Source organism: Thamnophis sirtalis, unplaced genomic scaffold, assembly GCF_051295495.1.
Source record: "Thamnophis sirtalis isolate CommonGarterSnake01/CBP01778 unplaced genomic scaffold, rThaSir2_p1.2 scaffold_15, whole genome shotgun sequence".
In the NCBI taxonomy this organism is placed as follows: Eukaryota; Metazoa; Chordata; class Lepidosauria; order Squamata; family Natricidae; genus Thamnophis; species Thamnophis sirtalis.
In genome coordinates this window covers 9578563-9603739 of record NW_028261395.1, presented here as the reverse complement: position 1 = coordinate 9603739, position 25177 = coordinate 9578563, and the positions used below count along the sequence as shown (strand labels likewise).

The 25177-nt window shown below is 40.5% G+C and overlaps 1 protein-coding gene across 1 annotated transcript; it reads right to left on the bottom strand.

Annotated features, from left to right (window-relative positions):
* Window positions 1-1046: 1046 nt before the first annotated feature.
* ECD (ecdysoneless cell cycle regulator) lies at window positions 1047-25175 on the bottom strand. The gene is made up of 14 exons (XM_087702650.1): window positions 25103-25175; window positions 23036-23255; window positions 21195-21312; window positions 20880-20967; window positions 20084-20262; window positions 19205-19397; window positions 17096-17224; window positions 15868-15993; window positions 14296-14381; window positions 10347-10453; window positions 5416-5596; window positions 2540-2607; window positions 2140-2357; window positions 1047-1375 (listed from the first exon to the last, which is right to left on the bottom strand). The coding sequence occupies exons 2-14, from the start codon at window positions 23235-23237 to the stop codon at window positions 1151-1153; spliced, it is 1920 nt and encodes a 639-aa protein (XP_087558776.1). The 5' UTR covers window positions 23238-23255; window positions 25103-25175; the 3' UTR covers window positions 1047-1150.
* Window positions 25176-25177: the final 2 nt, after the last annotated feature.

Below are 25177 nucleotides of genomic sequence, written 5' to 3'. Positions count from 1 at the left end.
AACAAAACAAACTTAGCTGAACTGGAGCTTAAGAAAAAACCCTCCTGAGAGCTGAGACTGAATTGAAAGACGGAAGACCGTTACCAGGGAGGCATGTTTTCAGACCTTCAATTCAGTCAATGAGCTATCAGGCTAGAACAACCCATCCTGGACTCCCGTCGATACCATAGAAAATTACCATGTATTTTCCTAGCCTTCTCGCGTATGATCACCTTGCTTATGCTATCACCTGCAAGTTGCTTTTTGTTCAGCCATACTAACAGTAGTTTTTCCACCTCTTCCAGCACCTGAGGCCTCTGCTTGGTTATAATGGTCACTCCCCTTGTAACATTAGCTGCTTTAATAGCCTCTGCTTCAAAACTTTCTGCTTCAAGATCATGGACTTTGATTTCTTGTAATCTGCAGCAAGATCAGTAACATGCACACCACACTCATATTTCTGAATAATTTCCTTCTTCACTTCAATTTTCTTTAAAACCTTCTTCACACCAACATTACCACCATGGTTAATTGCAAAATTAATGCAATGTAGGTCCCTAACACACAACAGGAAATTTGGCGCTTAAAGAAAAATGGCGCAGAAGGCTAAAAGCCAGTCTTTTCCTGATGGTGATATTCGGAATACTGCTAATTTGGAGGCATCTGTAAAATATTTAATGCCTTTCCCTTCTTGAATGCTGAGCATTGTGTTTCAGGCATTTAAAACACTCATTTGCTTCCCTATATGTTGGACTGTTTATATTTATACTTGTTTTGCTGTATCGCTTCATTTTAATATATATATATATCTCACAATATGTATCACACCCTGTATATTACTTCAACATATTCCGATTGCTGAAAAGTTGTTTGTTTATTAGACATTGTAGATAAAGTTTCCTGTTGTTTAAAAAAAAATCAAGATGTTTGGAAGAAAATTCTAAGTATTTCAAAAATATTTGCGAGAGTCCATTTTCTCGTCGCTTTACAATTATTTCCGAAAACAGATTCCACCAAATGGTTTAAGTCATTGAGAAGGATATTCCAAATGATTCAAATCTGCCTGCAAAAGTATTTTCGGAGAAGGGTGTTTTTGTTTAAAAAAAATAATGCTTTTACTTAGCAATGTATCCTTTAAAAGAGGAAACCAATGTATTGTATCAATGAATTGCTAGTGAGGTTTTTGGTCAGTATTATCTGGCAAATGCACTCCCATGCTCTGCAGAATGTTAGAAGCAGGTCCTGCTAATCCAACTTGAGCATGATAGGATTCCAACAAGTTAGTTACAAGGTTCACATCAATGTCCACAGATGTTGTATCAGGATCTTCTTTATTCTGATTGCCTTTCAAATCTGGGTTAGGGTCTTCATGTGGAAATACTTTACCAGATCTCTCCTATGTTAAATAAAACAATATAAGAAAATATAAGGCACTTTTGTTAACACTGGATTCGGATGTCATTTAGAATGAAAAAAACAACAACCTTCAAATGCTATGTGTTTTCATATTATAGCTGACTTACAGGAGAAAAATAATAATCCCAACAGCCATTCCTTCTATTCTGACAGAGGCTTCCCAAAGAGCATGAAGCAAACTCGTTATTGACAAAAACTCCTTTTATTAATTTACTGTGAATTCTGCTCATTCACATCCAGCAAAGTCTTTCCAAGGGAGGATTTACGGTCACAGACCTTATCTGGCTTCGAGAGCTGCCAGGCTGATATCTGCAAAACTTGCAAGGAATCTCGGAGAGTCACGAACCAATTAAGCGAACTGTTCGTCTCCTGCAAATTCCACTCCCCTTTTATTCCTCTTTTATTTCCTCTGGGAGGGCCATTCATCGTCTACCTGTGGCCTTACTCCCAAGTCGACCCCTGTTCTTTAGCTGCTCCGTTTGTCTGGCAACTGTACATGAGCACACTGGGAACAGGCTCCAGCTGCCTCACTGATGTCTGACTCTGAAAGCAGCTGTTAACTAGCATATGACTCTGCCCCCCTCTCTGCCTCCGACACAGAGCCCTCATTAGAGCCTTTTCCAGACTCCAGGACTGGCCCATGTTCCTCCCCAGCCTCCTTGCTGTCCGAATCTGCTGCCAGCTCCGCAGGCCACAACCTCTTCCTCTTAAGTCACCAGAAAGATGGTATAAGTTTAAACGTACCCCTTTCTTCTGACTGGTAAAGCTTTTGCCAATAGTGGTGGATGACAATTCGCGATCCATTTCATTCATGTATGTTTGGAGATTTTCGGTGGTTTCATTCCAAGATGCTGTATCTCCTTGAGAATCAGCTTTTAAATCACTCTCTTCGTCGCTATCTAAGAATTCAAATTCTTCTTCTTCTTCTAAGTCATCAGAGTCCAGCTCCTCTAAATTTGGCCCTAGAAGCAACACAGTAATGGTGTCAGAATAAGACTAAAAAGCAAGTGATACTTGGGCAGAGGGAAAGGAAGGTATCCAAAACCAGTGCACGTGTGTGACTCTGGGACAGAGATGGAAAGGAAACTTTAATCTCAAACCATTTGATTCTGCTAATCCCCTTGGCCTGATCCAGGCAACTCACCCAGGATATTATCCAAAGCCTCTGCGAAGGAGTCAACATCAAAACTGACAGGGCCCTTAGCGGAAGACCTGAAAGTTAAGAATTCGTCATTACATTTTATATTGTTGGTGGTTTTCAAAATAATGATATAATGCAGAAGACTTTGGAAACAATTTTTTAGAATCAGCAGCAATTTCTGTGGACAGAATGACTTCTTCACCCCTTTGCCTCTCCTTTCTGGAACAAACAGGGTAATCAAAATGCACTTGGATTTGGTGAAAATGCCCTCCCTTTTCTTTTGAATGTCTAGATAGGCCCCTAACAAAATAATCAGCATGGAACTGCAGCATGTTTTTTATTCTGCAGATGAGAAAAGATTTTTATAAATAAATATTGATCACATAAATATTATTTTTAAATATTAAATATTATGTTTAAATATAAGCCACAATTAAAAATAAGGGTTAATCACCACTATCGACTGTGGCAGTAGGATTGAGAAAACTTGCATTTAGAACAGGTACATTATTACTACTAGCGGATAACCTGGCGTTGCCCGGGTATTTATTTATCCATACATTTGTCCTCAAAAATAATCCCGGACCAAATTTCTAATGTTGGATTTTCTCCCTTACCAGAGGGAGCCCCCTTGTGGAGTACTGTGAAGCCATTACTATGTCAACTCCCCTGCGCTGTACAGTGGAAACCATTTAATGGCAGTATGGTAGTAGCCATCTGAAGGCACAACAGGCTGTATCTTAACAGAACACCCCCCCCAAGGGGTGTCTTACCCCCACAATATTTGTTTCCAGAGGGTACATCAGTGTACCAAGATTGGTTGAAATTGCTCGAGGCATTCCAGAGTTATGCTGGAACACACACACATTATCTATCATCTATCTATCTATCTATCTATCTATCTATCTATCTATCTATCTATCTATCATCTATCTATCATCTATCTATCTATCTATCTATCTATCTATCTATCTATCTATCTATCTATCTATCTATCTATCTATCATCCATCCATCCATCCATCCATCCATCCATCCATCCATCTATCTATCATCCATCCATCCATCCATCCATCCATCCATCCATCTATCATCCATCCATCCATCCATCCATCCATCCATCCATCCATCCATCCATCCATCCATCCATCTATCTATCTATCTATCTATCTATCTATCTAGTGTCACAACCCCTGGTATGCCCAAATATGGGAGGAAGCAGACTGCTTCCATTCTCTGTCTATCGGCTCATCACAAGAGACCATCATTATTTATCAGCACAAATACAACACACACACACACACACACACACACACATATATATATATTGTGTGTTTTTTTTTGTGCTGATAAATAAATAAAGGGAGACTAGTATAGATCTATTTCAAGCTATTTAGCTCTCATCAGCTAGCCATACCCTTACTGGGATTTGAACCTGGGCTATATTACATACTAGGCAGACATCCTAGCCATTAGCCCTTTATTTATTTATCAGCATAAATATAACATATATGTGTGTGTGTGTGTGTGTGTGTGTGTGTTGTATTTGTGCTGATAAATAATGATGGTCTCTTGTGACGAGCCGATAGACAGAGAATGGAAGCAGTCTGCTTCCTCCCATATTTGGGCATACCAGGGGTTGTGACACTAAATAGATAGATAGATAGATAGATAGATAGATAGATAGATAGATAGATAGATAGATAGATAGATAGATAGATAGATAGATAGAGATAGATATAGAGATTTAAAGATTTAATTAAAGTAAACATGCAGTAATTCTTTGCTGTTATACAATTTGCCTGAATCAGGCAGATGTATAGATCTTCTACATCAGGGGGCCCCAAGCCCTCTCCCAGTACCAGGCTGCAACTTGATCGAAACTGGGCTGCACAAGTGATGGGCAAGTGTGAAGCTCCACTCGCGTGAGTGGAGGGCACTCACATGCAAGCAGTCTTCGGTCTGGCGAATGGAGCACAAGCACACTCACATGAGGGGAGTTTTGCATGTGAACACAAGTGCTGCCACACACAAGTGCCCTCTGCCCGCAAAGCTCTATTCACGCAAGTGGGTGTGCCCGCCGCTTGCACCAATGGAGCTGTGTGAGTGCACCTGCTACTCACACATTCCCCCATGCCGGGTTTGGCTGCCAAGGTGGAAAGGTTGGGGATCACTGTTCTGTATCAAATTATTTTATTCTGGCTATTTTCTACCTGTTATGTCGAATGAGTTTTACCACTGAGTTCAAATGAAGTTGAGAGACTGCCTGCTGCCAATCACCTCCAATAGACCGATCAGATCCCACAGATTAGGCCTCCTCCGAATTCCATCCGCCAGCCAATGTCGACTGGTGACTACCCGGAGGAGAGCCTTCTCTGTGGCTGCTCCGACCCTCTGGAACGAACTCCCCGTGGAGATTTGAACCCTCACCACCCTCCAGGCCTTCCACAAAGCCCTTAAAATCTGGCTGTTCTGACAGGCCTGGGGCTAAAGAGCTTCTGCCCCCCTCCTCGAATGGTATGGTTGTTTGTGTGTTTTTAAATTGTGTACTGTTATGTTTGTCTTTTTATCCCCTGTCTGTACCCCTCTCCCTGATTGAATTGTGAGCCGCCCCAAGTCCCCTTCGGGGAAAAGGGCGGCATATAAATGAAATCAATCAATCAATCAATCAAGTTCCGTTTCAGGAAACTAAGGAAAAGTTGCATTTGCAATTTATGCCAATGATTTTGTAAATACTTAAAAAGTTGTTTTACCAAGTAACATTGTTTTTGACAGATACAAATTTGATCTTTTCACAAATTTGGCTTACATTATTTGAAAATGATTGACCCATACAGAAATTATTACATCATATGGAAGCATGTTACATAACTAACCTACCGTGGCATTTCTGCTCCTTCATATGTTGAGACTTTGGATATGAAAGCCTTCATGCTTTCAGCAACCTCAGTCAAGTCATAGTTCTGCTTTTCCTCTGAGGCACATGCCGATTTATTTGTGCCAGATGTCTCCTTCAGAATCTGATCCAGAGCATCTGGAGAAATCTCCAGCCAAGTGTCATCTAAAAGAGAAGCATGTAGTGTGAGGTTTTTATTTATTTATTTATTAAACAAATTTATAAAGCTGCCTGCTGTGACTTTGAGTGGCTTATAAATAATAAACACATAATTAATAATAATATTGCTGACTGTAAAAAAGAAAACATATGTGAAAGTTGCAAACAGCTGCCTATATATTAGAAAAAGATGAAATGTCCAAAAGACCTTTTAATTTTTTGCAGAAAATGTGAGAGAGCTGACTTACCATATTTTTCGGAGTATAAGACACACTGGAGTATAAGACTCAGTAAGATTTTTTTTAATGGAATTTATTTTTATTTTCAAAACAAACACAACACATAAAATCTTCCTTCTTTACATACTGTAGAAAATGTATCAGTTGGTTACAAAAGGTTTTCGTGCATCTCTTCCATAGTCATCAAGCATAATTCATATTAACTCAAGTATTTTAACTCAAATATTTATACATGTTACCCTTATACCTCCATTTTTATTTGAATATAATTATTTAAACGTCCTTCATCATAAAATATACCAAGATTTAATACATAACCACATACTGGCATTTCATTTAATATTTCTAAAATCCTCCAATAACACTGACTCCTTATGTCCTATTCTAGCTAAACATCCATATTATTTAGTAACAAACTTTTCTAATCCTCCTTTCCAGATGCACTGTTTGCAATTTTCATTCAGTTTCCTTATATTGTACCCATACATATATATAGGTTGTCATCATTATCCCTCTTTTATTTGACTATATCCTGTATCATAACATTTCCCCCCTAATAATCAAAACTTAACTGTATCTAACTTAGTTCTTTTTTATTAACCTTTGTATATAATCCAAAAGGATTTCTAATCTTCCTTTCATGGGTACCATTCAATATTCATATCCAATTATTGGTTCACCGACAAATGCGCGATAGGCATATGCGCGCCGACAAAACCGCAACAAATGAGCGCCATCAAAATTGCTAATTGATTTTCGACAATAGCGCGCTGACAAAATCGCGTCATCAACAAACTATAGACAGCCCAGTGAGTGTGCTGGGCCTTTAACATAGTGGGACCCGTATACGCATGTTACGACGTATGTTATAATGCAGTCAGCACACACCAGTTGAATAACACGTTTTAGTTATACTGAAGCCATGGATATTATTAAGTCACAGAAAGGAAAACTACAATACGTGCAACTAACCCTAACCCTAAATTAATTCAAATTATTTAGTGAGATAATAAATTTTACTGCTGAGTTTTTAAATGGTGTGCGGTCACATTGAACTAATTTGCTAATCAAACAGTAACAGTAATTTCTTCGATTTTATTGTGCTTGTCATCGCGCTTTTGTTGTCGCGATTTTATCGTCGCGAATTTGTTGGCGCTATTTTGTTGGCGCTCATATGTCTATCGTGCAATTGTCGGGTCACGCAATTATTACTTATTATAACACTACACATTGTATACATTATTATCATTATCAATTATCTTTAACTATATCTATTATCACTAAATTTCACTAAGTTTAACTAGCTTTAAATTATATTCTTCTATCTATCAACCGGTATCTTTCCAATAACAAAACAATCTCATATCTTCTGCCATTTGTGGTACCAATCCTCTAGTCATCTTCTAAGAGCCGAGGTGGCGCAGTGGTTAGGGTGCAGTACTGCAGGCCACTTCAGCTGACTGTTATCTGCAGTTCAGCGGTTCTAATCTCACCGGCTCAAGGTTGACTCAGCCTTCCATCCTTCTGAGGTGGGTGAAATGAGGACCCAGTCTGTGGGGGCAATATGCTGACTCTGTAAACTGCTTAGAGAGGGCTGAAAGCCCTATGAAGCAGTATATAAGTCTAACTGCTATTGCTATCAGCTTTGTATGGACTTCTCTTAGCAACTCCTTGCTTATAAGATCTCTCATATAATCCTGATGCCCTCTTTCTGTTTCCTTATTCAGTTTGTCTTTGATTGTCAGCAGTGTTATCAAAACTTTTGCTAGTGAAATTTCTTTCTTTAATCCATAGGTCCTTTAATTTTATCTTCTTCTATATCTTGACCTTTGAAATAGATTTCCTCTCCATTTAATTCCGCTTTCTGTATTCCATTCTTTCCATTTTCAGGAACAAACCAATTACCATAGATATCAGCAGGTTTAGTCTCTTTATATTCATTTTCCACTTTGGTTTGTTTGAGTTTCAATCACCCCGTTTTGCATTTGATGAACATTTTCAATATTTTCATCATATTTTCTTGTTATGTGTTCTAGGTATTCCAGTTTTTTCTCTATTATATTTGATAATTTCTGTAGTTCTGAAAAAATATTTTGCAAAGTCAAGACCTCTATTTTTCATTGGGATTGTGTCATTCTGACAAACACAGTTACTCTAGCTTGAAAGATCAACAAAATTAAAGCATAAATTCACAAAGAACGCTGCTCTCACTTCTCTCTGGTCGAAAACATACTTCAAAGGAACATCTGTGCGCTCTTATCAGTCTGTAGCCAAACAGTAAAGCCTTGTGGTGCCAAGTCAAAGCAATCCGTGAAAGAAAAAAAGAGCTCCGTTTTGAATACACAAAACTCCAATCAACAATACCTCCCAACCTCCGGAGCGGAGACACTATTAAAGAGTTTCTTTTTGTATCTTTTTTGTATATCAAATTAGAAAAAGAGGTCCAATCTTTAAATAAATCAGAAAAATACCCACAGCAATAAAAGAGGAAAACTTTAGTCTGTAAATTACAGAGTCACAAAGAGAAGGTAGAAGAAGAAAACTTAATCCATCCGTTTCAAAAGATTTACATAGATTCGATTCATGTAAATAACATTTAAAAAGTAAGATAACCACTGTCCAAAACCATTCCAAATTCAATTCCGCCACTTGATTCTTCAATTCTTTAATTTAAGTTGGTATTTGAGTTTTATAGGCAGTCTCTTTTTTAAAAAACAATAAAAATTCCTCACCAGCTGGAAACACTTTCTCTTTCCGTATCCTTCCATTTTGGAGCCGCCCCGACTTTGTCAGCCTTGGCTGGATTTTTTGTCACTGGCTTGAAGAACTTCTCTTGCTTCTTTCGAGGATTTTGCGATATCCCCGAGATCAGCAAGACGTATTCTTCCTGTTCACCATCTCTTCGGGACGGTTTGGACCACCCAGTGGCAAAAGTGTTGGCTGTGGTCTCAGAGCATTGAGACCACACAACCATCTCATCGCGACATTGGCTCCTCCTCAAGACTCAGCAAGATTTTGAAGAGGAGAGGGGAAAAAAGTTTTTGCACGCTGCAAACCTCCCCAAAACAGCCCGTTTTTTGCAAAAATGAGCCCGTTTCCCCCACAAAAAAGGCATGAATAACCTTTAGGGAGCTTGCAGAGTGCTCCTGGTGGGGGTGGGGCAAAAATAAGCAAAAATCATTAAAAAAGGGGGCATGGATAGCCTTTAGGAAGCTTATAGAGTGCTCCTGGGGGCTGGGTTTTTTTTTTTGTTTTTTTTTTGTAAAATTGAGCAAAAAACAGGCTGTTTTTTTGCTCCTTTCTGCCCTCCCCAGCCCCCAGGAGCTCTCGAAAAACCTCATACAGCCATTTGGAGCTCTCGAAAAACCTCATACAGCCATTTGGTGAAGGGGGCGGGATTTCAGGAGGCAAAAAAATACTGTATTCAGTGTATAAGACGCACCCAGATTTTCAGCTCCTTTTTTGAGAGAAAAAGGTGCGTCTTATACTCTGAAAAATACGGTAAGTCTGAATGAAGCCATGTTGCTAAATGCCAAATTCGCAATCATCAGAATACTTTCCAGAGTTTGCATATCTGTCTTATACTGAACACAAGTTCCCTACTATTAGGTCCTCATATGCTACTGAAACTGCCACACAATCATGCAATCGTGATGTGGGCCCTTGGCAACTAACTCTCAATTACAATATAGGATGTCCTGGGATTGTAATTAGATACTTAAAAAAAAATCACTATCCCATACATTTGATTAATCTCAGCTGGAGCACTTCAAACACTATTCTGTGGCATCCTAAGAAGAAAGGTATTTACTGTATTTTTCAGAGTATAAGATGACCTTCCCCCCCCCCCCAAAAAGAGGGTGAAATTCTGAGTGCGTCTTCTACACTGAATACAGCATTTTTGGCCTCGTGAAACCCCACCCCCTTCACAAAAATGGACGTGAAGAGGTTTGGAAGGCCTGCAAAGTGTTCCTGGGGGCTGGGAAGGGCAAAAACCAGCAAAAAATGGCCATTTTTTGCTTGTTTTTGCCCCCCCCCCCCGAGTCCCCAGAAGCCTCTTCAGTCCCCAGAAGCACTTTCACAAAAAATGAGGCATGCAAAGGGTTTGGGAGGCTTGCAGAGTGCAAAAACCTTTTTTAAAAATTTATCTCTTTAAAATCTTGGTGCGTCTTATACTCCAGCGCATCTTATAGTCCGAAAAATACGGTTATACCCTTAATGCAGCTGTTTCCAAGCTTTTAGGCTCTGGACTAGCAGCAGCAGGCATGGGGATCACTTGCACGAATGCAGATTTGTGCGCTTGCCTGCTGCTTGCGCGTCCCAATTCCTAATTGACTGCGGCCTAGTACCAGGTTGTGAACTGGGGGGCCCTGCCTCTAAGCACTTAATGAAATGTCATTTTCATTCCTTTAGGATGGCCAAAAGAGCAAGAAAAATAAAAATCAATGAATAAAATAAAAACATCTACATGTTTCTGGAATTCTCATCATTATTTTTAAAACTCTCCCACTACTTACCATCCTCTGGAGGTAGAACGTCTGAGCTCTTTTTCAAATCCTCCAAATTAAAGGGATTTTTTTTTAATATCGTCAGAATTTCTTCTCCAGGGCTAACAGCCACCGAGCTATTAAAAGAAACACAACACCGAAATACAGAATGAAAAGTATTGAACTGGCCATGATTAGTTTCAGTTCAGTTTTAGTTTATTGTATTTATATGCCACCCTTTTCCCCCGAAGGGGACTCAGGGCGGCTCACAACTCAAACCGGGGAAGGGGGATACAGACAAAAAGTTTAAAAAACAAAGCATAACAATGCATAATTTAAAACACACAACAGTCATACCATTCGAGACGGGGGCAACAGCTCTTTAGCCCCAGGCCTGTCGGAACAGCCAGTTTTAAGGGCTGTGCGGAAGGCCTGGAGGGTGGTGAGGGTTCGAATCTCCACGGGGAGTTCATTCCAGAGGGTCGGAGCAGCCACAGAGAAGGCTCTCCTCCGGGTAGTCGCCAGTCGACACTGGCCAGTGGATGGAATTCGGAGGAGGCCTAATCTGTGGGATCTAATCGGTCTAGTGGAGGTAATTGGCAGCAGGCGGTCTCTCAAGTACCCAGGTCCAATACCATGAAGGGCTTTATAAGTGACGACTAGCGCCTTGAAGCGTATCCGGAGACCAATAGGCAGCCAGTGCAGCTCGCGGAGGATAGGTGTTACGTGGGTGAACCGAGGTACACCCACGATCGCTCGCGCGGCTGCATTCTGGACAAGCTGAAGTCTCCGAATACTCTTCAAGGGCTGCCCCATGTAGAGCACGTTGCAGTAGTCGATTAGAATTACTTTTCCACAACTGATCCAATCATCAACTCACTAGCAGAAAGAATTGCCCTACAGGTAGTCCTCAATGATCATTCAAAATTACAATGGACTTCAAAAAAGCTACTTATGAGCTGACCTTGAAGTTATATTGCTGCCATCCGCCATCACATTACATTTCAGGCACCTGGCTCACATTTATAAGCATTGATATTTATAAGCATTTACATTTCCAGTAGAAAATGGCTAATGGATATTCTGGATTTACGTATAGGTGGTTTCTTTAATAACTCTCTGATTTGCTTAACAACTTTATTGTTATTGTGAAAATGGTTGTAAAATGGAGTCCAGTCATGTGGTACCTCAAAATAATGACTGCAGTGACATATGACCAAAATTTTGGTCTCCATTGTGGTTATAAGGCAATTGAGACATAACCATAAGACTGCCTATAAACAAGCTTTTCATAAAGCAAATCGTTAAATATTTGGTTGTGATTCTATATTATTTGAAAAGTGAGGTTTGCTTGCCTCTCACTTAATATCATTTTCACGACCAGGATCATAATTTGCTATAAACTTTGTTATAGTTTCTAATGTTGTAATTTGGGTTATACCGTATTTCCCCAAAAATGTGACCTGTCCTGAAACTAACGCCTTGCCACATTTTTCGCATGGGCAAAAATATAAGCCCACCCCCAAAAATAAGCCCCCTGGACAACTCCCCACCCTCCAGCCAGGCAGAGCACCACTCACTGACCTAGTGGTATCCTGAAGACCCCAAGCCGCAGGAGCTGGGGGGGGGGGGGGGGAGAAAGGCGCTCACGTTGCTTGGCGCCTTCAGGATACCGCTAGGAGAGAGTGGCGTTCTGCCTGGCTGGAGGGGGGAATTGGCGGGCGGCTGCTCCCTTGCGAGAGGCCTCCTGAAGAGCCAGGCACAGCCTCAGGGGCGAAGCAGCCATGAAGTGACCACGCTTACGAGCAGCCGCCCAGCAAACCCCCTCTCCAGCCGGGCGGAGTGCCATTCACTGACCTAGGGGGTATCTCTAAGGTGCCAAGTGACGTGGCGCTTTGTCCGCCCCCCAAGCTCCCGCAGCTTGGCACATTAGGTCAGTGCATGGGACTCTGCCCGGCTGGAGAGGGGGTGTGCGCGAGCACCTCTCCCTGCAGGGCCAGGGCGCTGCCATCGCTGCGCTCCAAGCATAACTTCTTCTCCGGCTTCCAAACTCCAAAACATGGATGCCGAGTCTTCCAGCAGCAGCCGCTCTAGGAGTAGGCTCTATGGTTTTGGGCTGGCTGGTAGAAGACTGCCCACAACCATAGAGTGCACTCCTAGAGTGGCCGCTGCTGGAAGACTCAGCAGCCAAGTTTTGGAGTTTGGAAGCTGGAGAAGTAGTTATACTCAGAGTGCAGCGGCGGCTGCAGTGAGAGCTGGGCCAGGGCATGGTGAGTTTGGGAGGCCTGCTTGCTGGGGGTGGAACAGGCACTCGCGCAACCCCCCTCTCCAGCCGGGCAGACCTCCATGCACTAACCTAGGGGGTATCACTAATGTGTCAAGCCGCGGGAGCTGGGAAGCGGGCAGAGCGCCATGTCACTTAGCGCCTTAAAGATACCCCCTAGGTCAGTGAATGGTGCTCTGCCCGGCTGGAGAGGGGGTTTGCCAGGTGGTTGCTTGTGAGCATGGTCACCTCAGGGCTGCTTCGTCCCTGTGGCTGTGCCCGGCTCTTCGGGAGCCAGTTCGCAAGGGAGCAGCTGCCCAGCAACCCCAAAACAATAAGCCCCCCCTATAATAAGCCCAAAGCCATATTTTGTGGGGCAAAAGAAAATAAGACCCTGTCTTATTTGGGGGGAAACACGGTAACATTATAATTAGTTACTGAAAACAACACTAAGAATATCTTAGGATTTTTATTTTAGTGGCCCTGCAATCCCTTGCTTCAGGGTGGGGTTAGGGCGCCTATAGCTGAGCATTTACTGCCCTGATGCCCTTCCTGACACCTACATGGAATTCACAAGAAATTACTCAATGCATCCAGAGAGAGAAATATTTGCCTCTGATTGTGAGGCGAGAGCTCCACCTCTAGGCCACCACATCGCTCAAGAACAGTTTAGGAATAATTGATAGAATTCTCTAGGTCTAAGACTGACTGACTGAAATAGTTATGAGTGGATGTTCAGAACAGGAGTTAGAAAAGATAGATGGTAGGGCTCTTTTGTGTAAACCTGATTAATAAAATTAGATAGGTGGTTTAGGATTATTATAGCTATAAACGTACTATTACTCCTACGATTGTAATTGTATCATGATGTAGTTATTTTACGGCCTCTCTATAAATATAAACGTCACAGAGATGAGGGGGACAACCTATTTTCCAAAGCACCTGAGGCCTGACAAGGTACAAGGAAGGCAAATGATCAGGGAGAGATTCAACCTAGAAATAAGGAGAAATTTTCTGACAGTGAGAACAATCAACCAATGGAACTGATGTTGCCTTTAGAAGTTGTAGGAGCTTCATCACTGCAGGCTTTCAAGAAGAGACTGGACTGCCATTTGTCAGAAATAGCACAGGGTCTCCTGTATGAGCAGGGGGGTTCGAATAGATGACCTACAAGGTCCCTTCCAACTCTGTTATTCTGTATTCTGTGTTCCTTTTTGACTGGGATTGGACAGTGTCCCAATTGAGGGTTATCTATGAAAATATTCTTTCTGAACCACATTTCTAATAGTTAGTCAGAACTTATAAATCATAACAGATAAATGTAACAGATTATAGCATGGCTTTAATACATTTAAGCATTTTAATTCTATATCTTTTCAAATACAGTATTAGATTTCAAATGAATAAACTCAATTGAGTTTCCTATGGCTTTCTCTCAGACGGTGCCAAAAATACCTGTGTTCTGCATCGGATTCAAATTCAAAATGTCAGTGGTGTTTTTTTTACTGTTTACCTTGATTTCTAGAAGACCACACCTCTTCCTTTGGGGGAGAAACATTGATCAGATAACGTAAGTAGGAAATACAATCTAGAAACACCCATAAGTAGTGTCTTAAGCCAGCAGGAGTAATACATTCTTATGTTTCCACATTTAATCATTCACAGAGATTAGCAGTACCAAACCAAGATAATTAAATGCAACCGACTTTATCTCACCTTTCTGAGCCTGCTAGAGTCTGTAGAAAATAGTTTTCTGCCATTTGCAACTGGTGAAGATACTGAGCAGACCCTTCTATTTCGCCCTTTGGAAAAAACAAAACAAAATAGTCAATGTAGGATTCTTAAGTCAGAGACCCACAAAGGAATATACAAAAATCTGTTCACCTACAATTACAATATATTATACCAAGATGGTGAAACGCTTTCTGCAAAAGGACAAAAGTTGTTGTTTTGCTGCCAAAAGGCCTGAGGAAACTACATATTTTTCTGTTTGCAATTAAATCAGACATATAAGAGATCATTTGTAGCTCAGGGTTGAACTATGGGGTCCTTGATGCTCTCTGAGTATGATGGCTTTTAGACATTTCATTACCAAACTAGGTAACTTTATCAGTGCTAATGATTTTGATCCCTGAAATAAATGTTTGGCCTTATTTTCGGGGAGGTCTTATTATTTTTGAGGTGCAGGAGGCCCCTTAACCTCAGCCCACAGATCACAGTTTGATAATGAAATGTCTGCAACAAGAAAACAAATGAGCTTTGTCAAACCAAATCACTCAGTGGTTTTGCATAACCCTAATAATTACTATTTTGTTGTGACATGTTTAGAACCCAACTATTGTTTTTTTAAAGAAGGTACATATCACAATTATATAAACCTGTCAAAGGCATGATTGAATGTAGTTAATAAACATTCGTGATACAAACAAGGGTTGAACTGGATTATTAGGAAAAAATATTCCAAAATACCTTTCAATCAAAAATTTCAGTAGTTCGAACTTCTCCAACTTTGTTTGTGAGTGTATGCATATATAAGGAATTGTATGTATGCTTACAAGTCAACAGAAAGCAATCAGACATTTAGCAGTCCAAAAATGGGCTTCATTCCATGAAGCTGGATGGTCTTGTTCTACCCCTAACAATCACCTTTAAAGCTCAGACACAACTTAGAACAGTGATGGCTAATCTTTTTGTTGTCGTGTGCCAAAAGCACATGTGTTTGTGCAACAGCCATGAACATCCCCAACCTCATAATGCAATGCGTATGACACCCCCCCACATGCGTGCCCTGTGCTTCCCCCACCCCCATGCACACACGCACATCCCTGCGCCCCATTTTTGGCCTAGCAGGCCTCCCTGCAACCTCCTGGGCAGAGACCCAAAAATCAGCTGGCTGGCGGGAGGTGCGCACGCGTGCGTGGTACAGCTCAGCTGGGGTAACGGTTCGCATGCCTGCAGAGACAGCTCCGCATGCCACCTGTGGCACGCATGCCACACTTTCACCATCACGGACCTAGAAGAATGAATCCTAACATCTGAGAGAATTGCAAGCTAACCTGTTTGAATAGCAAAGCTGAAGGTATTTTATGAATATGCAATGAATAAATATTTCTTTATTTGATTTATATCTCATAATTATATTAATAGCCCAGAGTAGTCTGGACATTGCTCTTTTTAAAATATAAATTTAGGCTATGGCTTAAAGTGTGGCGACATTATACCAACAACAGACCAGTTCACTGAAGAGCTAAGGGAGGTTTGTTTTCTTCCAATTAATACACATCTCACCTTAAAATAATTGTTCTTCTGGAGAGCCCTGAGAAAGCTATCCCATAATGGGACATTCAGAATTTGTTTCTTGGAATCAGGAGAAGCTGAACTATACTTTGAGCATAAAATTTCAAAGCCATGAGCCTGTGAACGATAGAGGGAGAAAAATAGTATAATATTGTATAATAGCAATAGCACTTATATACCGCTTTACAGCCCGCTCTCAGCGGTTTACAGAATCAGCCTATTGCCCCCAACAATTTGGGTCCTCATTTTACCCACCTCAGAAGGATGGAAGGCTGAGTCAACCTTGAGCCTGGTGAGATTTGAACTGCCAAATTGCAGACAGCTAGAAGTCAGCAGAAGTAGCCTGCAGTACAGCACTCTAACCAGTGCACCACCCCTAGCGTTTCCCTACTCCTTCGCGTCTCTCCTTCAAGATCGGCGTACCCCCGAAGGGATCCTCCAAATGTGTAGATTGGGATAAGAAGTCAGAGCCCTGATTTCTTCCCCACAATCGTCTCAACGTCACCACCGCAGAAGTAGCCTGCAGTACAGCACTCTAACCAGTGCACCACCCCGGCTCATAATAATCACATCTTAATGTTAGAATTTTTGCAATACATTTTCAAAGTAAAGACATTTGCTTTGTATTGTATTTTAATATCTGGTCACTCTGTGGAAACACCACCTTTGATTAACAATTATACAGAGTACAAAGAAGTAGTTTACTGCGGCCCTTTTCTGCGATGGATTTCTTTTCCTTTTTAGTCCTAATCCAATCTACAGCCCTAAAACTAGCTGGTGGTCTCATATCCAAATATTAACTAGATCTAATCTGGCTTATTTGTCAAAATTAACTAAACTCAGCTAGGGCTGCCACCTGCTAGAGAACAATCTTTAGATGAAATACCTGAAAATATGATTTGGAATAAATCATGGAAAACTAGAGTCAAAATCCAAATGACTGCAAAGGGAGGTGCCCTGCTATATTTAGGGGAAAATTTATAGTTATTATTACATTCTTTTGATGTAGAATCCATATAGAATACCGTGTTTCCCCAAAAATAAGACAAGGTCTTATTTTCTCTATTACATGTATTTTTTAAAGAATTTAGTTTGTGTATGGATTCTGGTTCTTTGATTGCCTGTGTGCCTCTACATTGTTTGTGTATATATATATATGTGTATATCTTGAAATTAATATTTTGTTGTAAAAATATCAAGGGTCAAGGTAGATACTTACCAATTTCATGCCCAATTCATAGGCTTTGTATTGAGGGTGTGAACGAGGAGGTAACGAGTAGCCACTCCGTTTGTCTGGTACAAATGTCTGTTGAACCAGTTGTGCATACAGACACTTTGTCAAAGTAACCTGAAAATATCAGAATATTTCATTAAAGATTCACTTTTCAGATTCAAAACGTATTTGAATCTGCTTCGGCCTATTACAGTTAGTCCTTGTTTGGCAACCACAGTCAGGGCCGACATGAAGTGAAGCAGTGGCTAAGTGTAACATCGTGGTTTTATTTCGGCTCTCCTTTGCTTTACAGACCTGCAAGGGCTGTAAATCAGGGCATTGGTCACAAAGGTCAGGACTATGTGAATGGCCACCATCCAAGGTAGTTGCCAAATGAGAACTACTTGTAATATTATTTGAAGAAGTCTGTAGAGATTTTCAGTCATCCATGTCCTGTTTGTCCCAAAGGTGCTTTTTCCTACGGCAACTGGGTTTCATTTTTTCTTTGAAGGTGTTTCGCTTTTAATAAACACCAGCTGTCTGCAAGAGAGATACATCCTTCAATTTCTCATTATCCTGTCAGAGCTGAAGAAGCTTCTTGGATGAGAAGGGAAATATCTTCAAAGAAAACATAAGAAAGCCCAGTTTGCCTCCAGAAAAAGCACCTTTGGGACAAATTCACCTGGATGGTTGAGAATCTCTACAGATGTTTAGCTATACAATTTGGGATGAGCACCCTTTGAATGGTGTGGGAGTAGGAATGGATTTCCAGAGAAAAAAATTGTACTGGATCAGGAGCACTATTCAGGTGACCCTGAGGACACTGATAAACCTCCAAGCACTTCAATAACCCTTTGAAAGGATGCAAATGGCCAGATGTCTGCAAGGATATAAACCCCCACTATTCTATCAGAGCTGAAGAAGCTTCTTGGCTGAGAAGCGAAATGTCTTCAAAAGAAAAAACAAGAAAGTCCAGTTGGTTCCACAAAAAGCACCTTTGTGACATTACTTAAAGAATTATACAAGAGCAAGAGATTATAGAATTATAGTATAATTCTATTATACTAATTATACTATACTATAATTCTACTATATAGTAATTATAGTATGATAATTCTACAGAACAAAACTAACCTAACTTGCCTAATCTCCCATCTCTTGTAGAAGAGATGGGAGATTAGACAAGTTAGGATAGACTTGTACCTAAAAAGAACAGAATGAAGCCTCCAAATAAATCATTCTTTGGCTATGAGATTGAAATGGGCAAATGGTGGGATCTATGGAGTAAGACAATTAAACTTACAATATCTACAGCATTCAAAGAAAACATTACAAGATGGTTTATAGGTGGCACTTCCCCCCAACGAGGTTAGCCAAAATGTTTCCTGGGTTATCTCCACTGTGTTGGAAATGTGGAAGAAAGGATGGCACATTCTACCATATTTGGTGGTCCTGTACTGAGGCCACGAAATACTGGAGAAGGATTAAAAAATGGCTAAAAGAAGTTACCGGGGCAAGCATGGAATGGAGACCCGAGAACCTTCTACTAAGCATTAAACCAGAAAACATGAGCAATTCAATATGGCATTTGAGCCTACATATAATTGTGGCCGCAAGAATAACTTATGCACAATTTTGGAAATCCACTACCATACCGCCGGAAGATGCTATAATTAAAAAGATCTATGAATGTGCAGAAATGGACAGAATGACGGGTTGGCTGAGGGACAAAGGAGAAACGGAACATTACCTTAGCTGGAACTTATGGTATATGTGGGTGACAAGGAGAACAGCAGGGACTTAAAACGGGGAAAGTTAAAAGTGAACATGGGTATTGTAATAGATCCCTGAATTTTGTAATGAGAAGATGTGGCTTAGAGACTAACAATGAGGAAGGGAAAAAAAGTTGGGCTGTGAATGACTGTCACCGCGGGGGGGGAGGGGAGGGGGGGTTGTATGTTTAAAATTGTATTTGAATTTGTATGTTTTACTCTTTAAAAAATGTATAACTAATAAAGATTACTTAAAAAAAAATAAAAAAAAATCATTCGTTAAATACATACAATAAGGTGAATTAATTGCGAAGACTAACTCAGAAGCTTAATCCGCACTTACTGATGCCATCACACGTGTTTCAGGGGGGAAGTTTTTGAAAATGCAACATGCTTTTAAGTCAATGGGATCTCGAAGGTAAAAAGCTTGGACTGCTGCCGACACTAACGCAGGACGTTGCCTCAGAATTACCACAATGCCTGCTGGAAGATAACAGTGAGCTCGATGACGACAAGTCTGGATCTTCTCAGGATACCTACGGCACAAAGTTGCAATAAGGAAAAAAAAGAAAATAAAAACAAGAGACAAAATCCTGGTAGAGGCAACTCTTCTTACAGCTTAGAATACAAAGGGAAGAACTGGATAATCTGCAACATTTCATTTATTTTTGTTTCAGTAAAATGTTGCATGATGTTACTTTCCAATATGAAAGAAAAATAACCACTATAAATGAATGTGTTCGAACCAGCATATCGGGTATTAAAAACACCCGTGATGGCAAACCTATGGCACGCATGCCAGATATGCCACGCAGAGCTCTTCTGGTTTCTGGTCTTCATGGGTGCCGGACTGCCAGGAAACAGTCTGGAAACGCCCCAAAAAATGGCCAAAACTGGCCAAAAAAGAAGCCGTTTTCCAGGCCATTTTTAGCATGAAAAGCACCCCAAAAACGGCATGAAAACAGCCAGAAAATGCCCAAAAAACAGGCATGTGCGCACCAGTCAACTGGCCTTTGGGGTTTTGGTGCTCTAGCACACGCACCAGCGCACATGCATGGACATTTTGGCTTGGGCACTCGGTGCTGAAAAGGTTTGCTCTCACTGATACATACAATTGTAGTAGTATACAAGGCCTATGAAGCGGTATATAAGTCTACTGCTATTGCTATTGCTATTGCTATATATGTATAGTATATATGTATATTCAGATTCCGTCACTTACCCATTGATGCGTTTATATACTATTGCTTTAATAGCTTTTGAAGCCACAAAATCCTCAGAATGGCCAGAAAACAATTTCAGGACCTGGGGAATTGTAGGGTTTATTCCAGGTAGTAATTTCTTCCTTTCAGGAGTCTTTGGTAAGGGAATTATGCATAATTCTCCACTATGAAAGAATACCTAACAAATACATACATATACAATTTTATTAAATCTGAAAGTTTTTTGACGTTCTCTCAGAAATTATCATCAAGTCTATGTCTGAAAGGGTACAGTCTTCCAAGATCTCACAGAAAAAAACAATGAAGAAATTCAAAATAAAATTACAATATAAATTCCTAAAAATTTGGTTCCACCACAAAACCGCGGAGGACAAAATCGCGGTCGACAAAAGCGCGCATTTGACGTCATCACAGCGCGACGAAAACATTGCGCTGTGATCGAAAAATGTAAAAATAAAGCGAAAACCTTACCCTAACCCCCCCAAACCTAACCCTAAACCTAACCCTAAACCTAACCCTTAACCTAACGCTAACCCTTAACCTAACGCTAAACGTAACCCTAACGCTCTAAACCTAACCCTAACCCTTAACCTAACCCTAACCCTAAACCTAACCCTTACCTTTATGTGAATCGGCTTGCTTTAATTTTATTTTTATTTCAATTTTTAATTTTTTTCGTCGCGCTGTGATGACGTCACATGCGCGCTTTTGTCGATCGCGCTTTTGTGGACCACGGTTTTGACGGGTCACGAAAAATTTAGCTTATTAGGTATTTGACATTCTTAACTCTCTTACCCGATGGAAGCTGTTTTCAGGACTCAACCATTTTGGAAGGTAATCAGCTGCTTCTATCAGAAGGAATTCACCATCGTTATCATCCACTCTATTCAAATAATAAAGAATATTCACTCATAATATGGAATTAGTGTGTCCTAATTTAATTCAATACACATGGACACCATGCTGTAATGTAATCTTTATTCACAGAAAAATTCCTCCCCACCCTCCTGATAAATTTTATTTCAGTAAAGCGTCTGCAAAGAATGCTTTGCAGATGCTTTACAAAGAACAACTAAAATCATTGTCTATGTGATCAGCAAATAAAAATACCTAGCTAATAATTCTGGAAATTCCTTTGTAATTTCCTTTATGAGGTAAACAATAAACCATTCATCTTCAATGTTATCTCCAAACTTTGTGTGACCAGCAATATGAGCAGGTAGATTTCCTAGAAAGAACAGAAGTTATGAGATTATTTCCAAAAAACAACTGGCAGTCAATTCTAGTATCAATATCTTATTTATCAATTTACAGCAACTCAGGACAGATCATAAAAGATTAAAAGCAACGAAACTTAATACCAAAATTTAAACAGCATATGCCTGGGCCTAAAATATTCACTCCATTCATACAAAAACAAATCAAAGTGACAGACAGAAGAATTTGATTTAAATCAGTTGACCAATAAAAGAACAATCAATAAAACAATAAAAACCGATCTCCCTAGCTATAATTATTCGCAACCATTTGTGAGACAAACACACACAATTAGCAACATTTTGCTACTTTTAGAGTAATAACTTACTCTTTGTGTCTTAACAAACACTGTAAATAGATTCCCAGAGCAGTCTGACAGCTTTTAAACACAGGTAGGTAGTCCTTGGCTTACAACCATTTGTTTAGAGACCATTCAAAATTACAATGGCACTGAAAAGAGTGACTTATGTCCATTTTTCGCAGCATTGCAGCCTCCCCATGATATGGGATCAAAATTGTTCACACTTATCCCCACGGTCCCATGATCAAAATTCAGGTGCTTGGAAACTGGTTCATATTTAAACCCTTTGCTTTGTCCCAGGTCATGTGATCACCTTTTGCGACTTTCTGACAAGGAAAGTCAATGGGGAAGCCAGAGTCACGTAACCATTGTGTTACTAACAACTGCAGTGATTTACTATGGCAAGGTAGGTCATAAAATGGGGAAAACTCACTTAACAACTGTCTGTCTTAGCAACAGAATTTTTGGGCCCAATTGTAGCTTTAAGTCAAGGACTATCTGTAAAAAATGGATTATCTTATTGTAATCATGTCAAAATAACTGTTACTGGAATAACTGCAAATTTTTCACATATACACAGCTGCTTCATTTTTTCCTCTTCCTACTACTCTTTGTTTGCTTTAAGCATTTAAATTTTTTTTGGGGGGGGGGAAACAATTTGTTAGAACTTATTTTAAATAATTAATATTTTTTTTAAAATCCTGTATTCAGTACTAAAGATCGGCAAGAAGATAATCAAGATAAAGCAAGGAAACAGCAGGAGTAAGAGAAAGAGAAAGGAATAGTACAATTTCCTCACAATTAGGATAAACAACTGAATGGGTTATGGGCAATCCTTTTGCCTGACTGCCCTTCAAAGGGTTTAGGAGCATGTATCGTTGAAGTCACTGAAGAAAAATTACATTTTTCCAGTTTTTCTCAATTTTGCATGCTGCCAAAAATGACAGCTTTGCTGTGGAAAACTGCATTACTGAAAGTTGGCAATTTTGTCACCAATTTTTGGCATGTGATTTGGAGATGTTATGGGTACAGAAAAATGGGAGGTAGCAAACTGTTTGCCATCCACGGTTTAATCAACTTTGGCTTAAGAGTTTTTGCAATTTTACAACAGATAAATATATAATATAAAAACTTAACATAAGGCTGTTTTTTATATTTAAAAAAGTTTTGTATGACTATTAAATCTTAAAACAGTTTCAAGCTATCTCAATTTGAAACATAAACAATAATAACCATGTTGTTTCTTGGGAAAATAAACTGTGAAGGACACTGCCATTAGCACAGTGAGAACACCACTTTTCCCTCTCATTTTCCAAAACATCCACTCCAAAGTATTTAAGGGGGAAGATAATGTTACAGTGCATAAAGACAGAATTAGATATAATTGTTTTACCTTTTGCAGGATTATACTTTAGATTAAATGACTCATTTTGCCAGATGTAGGAAACCAGGATAGGGGCAAAATGTGCTAGTATTTTTTCAATATATTGCTGGAGGATGTCTTGATGATGTTCTGGGTCTTCTGATTCATGTATCAGGAATAACTGGTAATGGACTGCATCCTCAACAGTCACAAAACCTAACTCCTTCTCCATTCTGCATCACACAGGCCCCTTTACAAAGAGAAAGATTTTAAAGCCATTTCTACAAACTGTGCCCCAATATTAAAATGCCAGTATGGAAACAAATGAACTATTTGCTACCCAATTGATTTGTCAATCTTAGAATGAATCATCCTCTAAAAAGAATCCCTTTGTTTTTTATAAATGCTTAGTAACACCACGCTTGGAATACAAGTTTTGGTCACATCATCATAAAAAAGATGTTGAGACTTTGGAAAAAGCGCAGAGAAGAGCAACAAAGATGATTAAAAACCTGGAGACTAACACATATAAAGAATGGTTGCAGAATTTGGGTTTGGTTAGTCTACTAGAGAAAAGGCCTATTGGTCTTCGGATACGCTTCAAGGCGCTAGTCGTCACTTATAAAGCCCTTCATGGTATTGGACCTGGGTACTTGAGAGACCGCCTGCTGCCAATTACCTCCAATAGACCGATCAGATCCCACAGATTAGGCCTCCTCCGAATTCCATCTGCCGGCCAATGTCGACTGGCGACTACCCGGAGGAGAGCCTTCTCTGTGGCTGCTCTGACCCTCTGGAACGAGCTCCCCGTGGAGATTCGAACCCTCACCACCCTCCAGGCCTTCCGCAAAGCCCTTAAAACCTGGCTGTTCCGACAGGCCTGGGGCTAAAGAGCTTTTGCCCCCCCTCCTCGAATGGTATGGTTGTTGTGTGCTTTTAAATTGTGTATTGTTATGTTCGTCTTTTTATCCCCTGTCTGTACGCCCTTCCCTGACTTAAATTGTGAGCCGCCCTGAGTCCCCTTCGGGGAAAAGGCCGGCATATAAATGCAATAAATCCAATCCAATCCAAAAGAAGGACTGGTATTTCAGTATTCTATTCCTATTCCATTTCCTATTCTATTCTCTACTTGAGGGGCTGCCACACAGAAAAGGGGGGGGGGGGGAGGTCAACTTATTTTCCAAACCACCAAAAGACAAGAAATAATGGATGGAAACTAAGCAAGGAGAGAAGCAACCTAGAACTAAGGCGAAATTTCCTGACAGTTAGAACAATCAGTCAGTGGAAAAGCTTGCCTCCATTAGTTTTGGGTGCTCCATCACTGCCAGAGACTGGCAGTCACTTGTCTGAAATGGTATAGGGTATCCTGCTTGAGCAGGGGGCTGGACTAGAAGACCTCCAAGGTCCCTTCCAGCTCTGTTCTGGCTTTCTGATTTCCTCTCAGGCACTATTTTCAGTTCAATTAAAGCGCTACATAAATAATTTATACTTCATTGGCTTTGACGTTGCTTTAGTCTTTGCAAAGGAAGAAAGGAAAGTCAGAATAGAGCTGGAAGGGACCTTGGAGGTCTTCTAGTCCAGCCCCCCAGCTCAAGCAGGAGATCCTACACCATTTCAGACAAGTGGCTGACTATAGACCAGTGTTTCCCAACCTTGGTGACTTTAAGTCCTGTGGACTTCAACTCCCAGAATCCCCCAGCCAGCTATGCTGGCTGGGGGATTCTGGGAGTTGAAGTCCACAGGACTTAAAGTCACCAAGGTTGGGAAACACTAGTTTATAGTCTCTTCTTAAAAACCTCCAGTGATGGAGCACCCAAAACTAATGGAGGCAAGCTTTTCCACTGATTAATTCTTCTCACGGTAAATTTCTCTTCAGTTCCAAGTTGCTTCTCTCCTTGCTTAGTTTCCATCCATTGTTTCTTGTCTTCTGGTGGCAAAATTTCATTAAACATCCACGCCTCTTCCTCTTTCTAGATAAATATGGATATTTAGCTCAATATATACTGGATATTTAGCTCAATATATACTGTTGCCGATAAACCAGAGGGGATAAAAATTGGGACGCCACCAGCTCCGCTCCCAGAGCAAACAACTCACCGCAGGGCCGCCGAAATCCACCGCCTGGGCGCCCTAGGCCTCTTACGTCATCGCCGCGCGCCTGCGCGACGCACC